This window comes from Coregonus clupeaformis, chromosome 2 (assembly GCF_020615455.1).
Source record: "Coregonus clupeaformis isolate EN_2021a chromosome 2, ASM2061545v1, whole genome shotgun sequence".
NCBI classification, from domain to species: Eukaryota; Metazoa; Chordata; class Actinopteri; order Salmoniformes; family Salmonidae; genus Coregonus; species Coregonus clupeaformis.
The window spans coordinates 13,912,111-13,918,866 of NC_059193.1; the positions used below are offsets into that span (position 1 = coordinate 13,912,111).

A 6,756-nucleotide genomic window follows, 5' to 3' on the forward strand; every position below is an offset into this window, starting at 1 on the left:
CAGGCACACAGTCTAACAACCCCCTGACACGCACACACACACACAGCATTTTGATGAATTGTTAGGACATTGGGGTCCTGAAAAGGTAGGAAAGCACATACACACACACACAGTGTTCACCCTGATCATAATGTTCAGTGGCCTTCAATGTATGCCTTACTGTCCTTACTGGCAAACTAGCCCACAGGGCTTGGATGGAGAAAGGTTTGGCTAAAGAAAGGTTTTGCTAAGTCTTCTGATGGACGGCTAGCTTACCTGCTGCCATTAGCCTACGATGTGTTTTGATCCAGGGCTGTTTCTCCCTTTAACCAGGAGTTATAACGAGGTGCAAATGTCTGAAATGTGGACTCACAATTACTGTTAGGGCTACATCAGGGCCTCAGACACAGACACATAAACAATGCACACAAGACAACTATTACATATTACACTGTTATTACAAATAACGAGGGTTCCCAAATCAAATCCTGCTCAGCTCCACAATAGCTTGATTTGTTTTGATCTGTCAGCATCAGTAGACTAGTCTCATCTCTTCCCACGTGGCTCCAAGCAGCAGGTTCAAATGAGCACTAATGTCCGACAGGTGGCGACAATGTCATGAGGAGCGCAGTGCTGGCAGCTCCAATCAATCTCTGTACAAGCATGAATAACTAGTGATTGATTTCAGTGACACCATACCTGCATATATGAACCCCTTCCGTTGTGTATTATAGATATCGATGGGAATCTCATTCATGACGCTCACTTCATCTCATGATCATAAGGTGAAAGTTAACCTGTTTTTTAATAGGCGTATTTTATTCAAAACGAGGGAATTAACTTTTGTAATGATAGTTGTTTGGTTTAGTTTTACAAGCCTTATTGTTTGTCAGTGGTAGTGAACTACATGTAGTTCAACTAGTAATTCAGCTACATTTGGCAGTAGATTGGTGGTAGTTGAACTAAATTCTAATCTAGGTGGTGTTTTTAGTAGTTAATTACTTTACTGCCATGTAGCAGTGTAGCTAACTACTGGAACTACACACAACTGTTTTGCATAAATAAAATAAAATACGAGTGAAGTATAGGCAAGAATCTCCTTTCTTTTTCGGTATCAGACATTCATAATTTTCACTTGAAACATATGTGTTAGTGTTTAATAGGTTAAATTACACATTCAGCTAACATCGGACCCCAGATTGATCTGTTCTTACAATGTGTAGTCTATGACATTTCAGATTTAGATATGATAATTTTTTAGGCAGTATCTTAGATGTAGTGAAGTACTTTTTCTAAGTAACTTCAGTTAAGTAAACTATATGCTATTTGTCTTAAGGGTATATTTAGTGTAGCTTAACTTCTTCCAGTGTGAAGTAATTGGTAGGATGGTAAACTATTATTTCAGAGTAGCTTCCCCAGCACTGTTTGTTATCTAGGTTAATAAAGCTAATAATCCAATTATTATATTAGTGTGCACTAGAATATACTTCCAGAAGAGGCCGGTGTCATCCCTGTTAATCATCCGCGGAGTTTAAATCCCATGCCGCCGGTGCGCCTGTTCTCCCCTCCTCTCCCTTGAGAAAACGCGCTGATTGTTGGCTCCCTGGTTCGCTCGTGTGCCACACGGAACCAACGCGCTCTGCTCCGGTGACGTCGCTCCAGTGGGATGGGAGCTTGCTGTTGGAGCGCGAGCGCTTTTCACATACCAACAGGGTGAGAGAATAGAGCGAACGCACGGCAGTGTCAACCATGGTCAGCGCTTTGAGAGAACACTGTGGAATCAACCGGGAGGGACAACATCCAAAACATGGAACGCGACTGAGCAACATTGTATCTTTCCTGGCTGTCTGAAGTTATTTTTCTGCTCAATCACTGAAGAAGAGGAGGAAGGTTGTCGTTTACGAATTGGATTCCAGAGCACTAGGAACACCCCTGTCTCGCACATCCTCTCTTACTCTCTCTCTTTCTCTCTCTGTCTTTTTTCGGGTCTCCCCATATTCGCATTGAAAAGTCACAGAGTTGAAAGGATATTTCGGTTTATTGGAATTATAGCTGCTCTGAAGATCGTTTTCTGGGAACATTGTCTTGGATGAGAACCTGTGAGCATCATGAGTAGCAGTGGTGAGTCAGTCCATTCCGGTGCGCTTCTCTTCTCTTCTCTAGGTTACTGTGAAGCTCTCTTCTCTAGGTTACTTTGAAGCTTCACTCTCTGAGGAGGATACACAGACAAGACAGATGAACAATAAGATACAACAATAGAGAATAGACAGGTTTAGTAGCATTCAATGAAACATTAACTACTGATGTGCATTAAATGCAATATTTTATTAACATATGTTCTCATTTACACTGTATTGATTTGAAGAGGCTTCTAACAGCTTCTACCCCCAAGCCATAAGACTCCTGAACATCTATTCAAATGGCTACCCAGACTATGTCCCCTCTTTCTCCCTCACTTCTTTCCCCTCTTTCTCCCTCACTTCTTTCCCCTCTTTCTCCCTCACTTCTTTCCCCTCTATATCCCTCACTTCTTTCTCCTCTATCTCCCTCTATCTCCCTCACTTCTTTCCTCTTTTTTTCTCCCTCACTTCTTTCCTCTTTTTCTCCCTCACTTCTTTCCCCTCTATCTCCCTCACTTCTTTCCTCTCTTACTCCCTCACTTCTTTCCCCTCTTTCTCCCTCACTTCTCTCCCCCTTTGTCTCCCTCACTTCTTTCCTATTTTTATCCCTCACTTCTTTCCTCTTTTTCTCCCTCACTTCTTTACCCTCTTTCTCCCTCACTTCTTTCCTCTCTTCTCCCTCACTTCTTTCCTCTCTTTTTCTACCTCACTTCTTTTAGGATTCATGAATGCTTTTTATTAGCTCATCCTTGGTAATATTTCTTGAATAAGTTGCTTCAATTCGGGGACTGAGTGCGAGGATGGAGTACTGTGTGGGGGTTGTGTGGTGTGTTGTTGGGGTTATGTTAAGGGTTAGGGGTCAAGGTAGGGGACGTGTTTATCGTTACTCAGCATTTGCTGTGAGTCGTCTTAGACTTCCTTCAGCAGCTGTTGCTCTCTGACATGTCAGGGCTTCTGTGTGTCTCTCTGGCTGGCAAACGGCATCTCTACATAATAATTCACAGAATTTGATATTAGAAATGTGCAGTTTGTCTTTTTCATTTAGTAAACAATCTTATTTTCATCATCAGCATCATCTTCATCATCAGCATCATCAGCATCAGAATCATACTGTACATCACATCACATACATCCACAAACCAGTTGTCTCCCTAGCAGAATAGCAATGCTCATTGCGACCAGCCCCTGTCAATCCCAGTCCAGCTCTACACCAAGCCTGGACAGCTCAGTCCCTGTCAGTCCCAGTCCAGCTCTATACCAAGCCTGGACAGCTCAGTCCCTGTCAGTCCCAGTCCAGCGCTACACCAAGCCTGGACAGCTCAGTCCCTGTCAGTCCCAGTCCAGCTCTATACCAAGCCTGGACAGCTCAGTCCCTGTCAGTCCCAGTCCAGCTCTATACCAAGCCTGGACAGCTCAGTCCCTGTCAGTCCCAGTCCAGCTCTATACCAAGCCTGGACAGCTCAGTCCCTGTCAGTCCCAGTCCAGCTCTATACCAAGCCTGGACAGCTCAGTCCCTGTCAGTCCCAGTCCAGCTCTATACCAAGCCTGGAGTGCTCAACCCCAATCCAGCTCTACAAGCCTGGACAGCTCAGCCCCAGCAGCCCCTGGGCCACATATCTACTGATCTGGAGTCAGCTAATCTTGCCAGGGCAGAGGCCATCCCCCTGAAGGATATATACACACACTGATCTCATATCAGCTGACTAGCCTGCAATGCCAGGGGCAATTGCATGTCATCGCAACACCACTGATCCCCGGTCAGCTGAGTCGCCACCAGTCACAGTAACATACACAATCACAGACACACACAGACCTTCCCCATAATCATTGCTTTGATAAGAGGAGCCTGTGTGCTAGTGTGTCCAGAGTTCCCCCAGGAACACGTGCTGTCTGTACACACACACACACACACACACACACACACACACACACACACACACACACACACACACACACACACACACACACACACACACACACACACACACACACACACACACACACACACACACACACACACACACACACACACACATAGTTACTCCAGTCCCCCCTCCTCTCCTCCCTCTTTCCTCCTCTTCTTCTTCCACTGCCATCACTGCACTCCTTTACATTACTACCCCTATCTCCCCTCCCACTCTCCTCCCCCTACCCTCTCCTCCCCTATCTCTCCTCCCCCCTCCCATCTCCCCTCCCCCGTCTCCCCCTATCTCCCCCTCCCTCTAACTCCACTCCCCCTATCTCTCTCCCCCATCTCCTCCCCTATATCCCCTCCCCCTGTATCTCCCCTCCCCCCCCCTGTCTCCTCCCCCTGTCTCCCCCATCTCCCCTCCCCCTCTCTCCCCTCCCCAATGTCCAGGTCTGTATGATTGTATTATTATTAGGCCTACATCATTCTTTCTCCTGTTATTGGATGTCATTGCATTATTCACTATTCATTATTCATTCTTAAGTCTCCCGTGTAGATCCTTGCCTTATTGAGTGTGTGAGTGAGTGAGAGTGTGTGTGTGTGTGTGTGTGTGTGTGTGTGTGTGTGTGGGTGTGTGTGTGTGTGCAATTTCTTTGGTGGCTGAATAAATGTTTGGAATTATTTTGTTAATCTGTAGAATTCTTGTGTCAGCTGACAGGAGACGGAAGGGTTAGGTCACCATGTGGAGAACTATCACCCGAGCAACAAGCACGTGCTGTAGACACACACAAACAAATACAGACACACACACAGACCCACACACACCCTCTCAGCAGCGTGTGCGTAGAGTCAGCAGTGTCACAGCAGGCAGATGGTTGTGTGACGTGTCAGTGCTCTGGCTCCAGGCATACACACACAAAGCAGATACAACATCTCCTCTCCTCACCCCTCCTCACCTCTCCTCTCCTCTCATCTACTCTTCTCTTTTCTCCTCTCTTCAACTCTCATCTCGTCTCCTCTCATCTCCTCACCTCTCCTCTCATCTCCTCTCATCTCCTCACCTCTCCTCTCATCTCATCTCATCTCCTCTCCTCTTTTCTCCTCACCTCTCATCTCGTCTCCTCTCTTTCTCCTCTCCTCTCCTCTCCTCTCCTCTCCTCTCCTCTCCTCTCCTCTCCTCTCCTCTCCTCTCCTCTCCTCTCCTCTCTTCTTTTCCCCTGTCCCCTCCTCTTTTCTCCTCTCCTCTCCTCTCCACTCCTCTCCTCTCATCTCATCTCCTCACCTATCCTCTCCTTTCCTCTCCTCTTTTCTCCTCTCCTCTCCTCTTTTCCACACACCTCTCCTCTTTTCTCCTCACCTCTCCTCTCCTCTCCACTTTTCTCCTCTTTTCTCCTCTCCTCTCCTCTATTCTCATCTCCTCTCCTCTCCTCTTTTCTCCTCTCCCCTCCTCTTTTCTCCTCTCCTCTCCTCTTTTCTTTTCTCCTCTTTTCTCCTCTCCCCCTAGGCCTGCTAGTGTTAGTGTTCTGTTCTGTTCTGTATGTTATCCGCTACATTGGGTGTGATAGCCCAGGAGCTACACTGTAATTACATTGAGGTTAGACTTTCTCTTCTCATCTGCTGCTTGCTCTGTATCTCATGGTCAGTGGGTTAGTTTCGTGTGTCTTTTAGTGTGTGTCTTTCTGGGTGTACAAGTTAGAGAGCGGCAGGTTATTCCCTGGTGAAGTTCTCTCCGTTTTATGGGCTCTTAACCAATCATGTTGTTTTGTTTGTTTTTTCTCATTGTTTTTAACTTATTTTGTACATAATGTTGTTGCTACCGTCTCTTATGACCGAAAAGAGCTTCTGGACATCAGAACACGATTACTCACCTTGAACTGTACAAATACTTTTTATTTAATGAGAGGGATTTGCTCCAGACACCCGACAGGGTCCTCATCCCCGTCATTTGCAGTAGAAAGAGAAGGAGATATTGCGGAAGGAGATCGGACTGCCTGATAAGGAGCCGGCGATGAGTGGCTAATCTGCCTTTGCCATCGATACTATTGGCCAATTTACAATCGCTTGATAATAAAGTTGACGAACTACAAGCATGTATATCCTACCAACAGGACATTCAAAACTGTAATATCTAATGTTTCATCGAGTCGTGGCTGAACGACGACATGAATAACATACAGCTGGCGGGCTATACACTGTATCGGCAGGATCGAACAGGAGCCTCTGGTAAGACAAGGGGTGGTGGTCTATGTATATTTGTAAACAACAGCTGGTGCACGATATCTAAGGAAGTCTCAAGGTTTTGCTCGCCTGAGGTAGAGTACCTCATGATAAGCTGTAGACCACACTATCTATCAAGAGAGTTTTCATCTATATTCTTCGTAGCTGTCTATTTACCACCACAAAACCGATGCTGGCACTAAGACCACACTCAATGAGCTATTTACGGCCATAAGCAAACAGAAAAACGCTCATCCATAGGCGGCGCTCCTAGTGGCCGGGGACTTTAATGCAGGGAAACATACATCAGTTTTACCTCATTTCTACCAGCATGTTAAACGTACTACCTTTACTCCACACACAGACGCGTACAAAGCTCTCCCTCACCCTCCATTTAGCAAATCTGACCATAATTATATCCTCCTGATTCCTGCTTACAAGAAAAAACTAAAGCAGGAAGCACCAGTGACTCAGTCAATAAAACATTTGTCAGATGAAGCAGATGCTAAGCTACAGGACTGTTTTGCTAGC

At 45.9% G+C, this 6,756-nt stretch overlaps 1 protein-coding gene across 3 annotated transcripts in view; it reads left to right on the top strand.

The window, feature by feature from the left end:
• The first annotated feature begins 1,629 nt into the window (after positions 1-1,629).
• The window catches only part of LOC121532985 (actin-binding LIM protein 3-like), an 89,953-nt gene continuing 84,826 nt past the window's right edge, over positions 1,630-6,756 (top strand). For all 3 annotated transcript variants that reach the window (XM_041838762.2, XM_041838765.2, XM_041838768.2), the window contains exon 1: positions 1,630-2,100. In XM_041838762.2, coding sequence (XP_041694696.1) covers positions 2,088-2,100 — 13 coding nt within the window. In that variant the 5' untranslated portion in view covers positions 1,630-2,087. The remainder of the gene's footprint in view (positions 2,101-6,756) is intronic.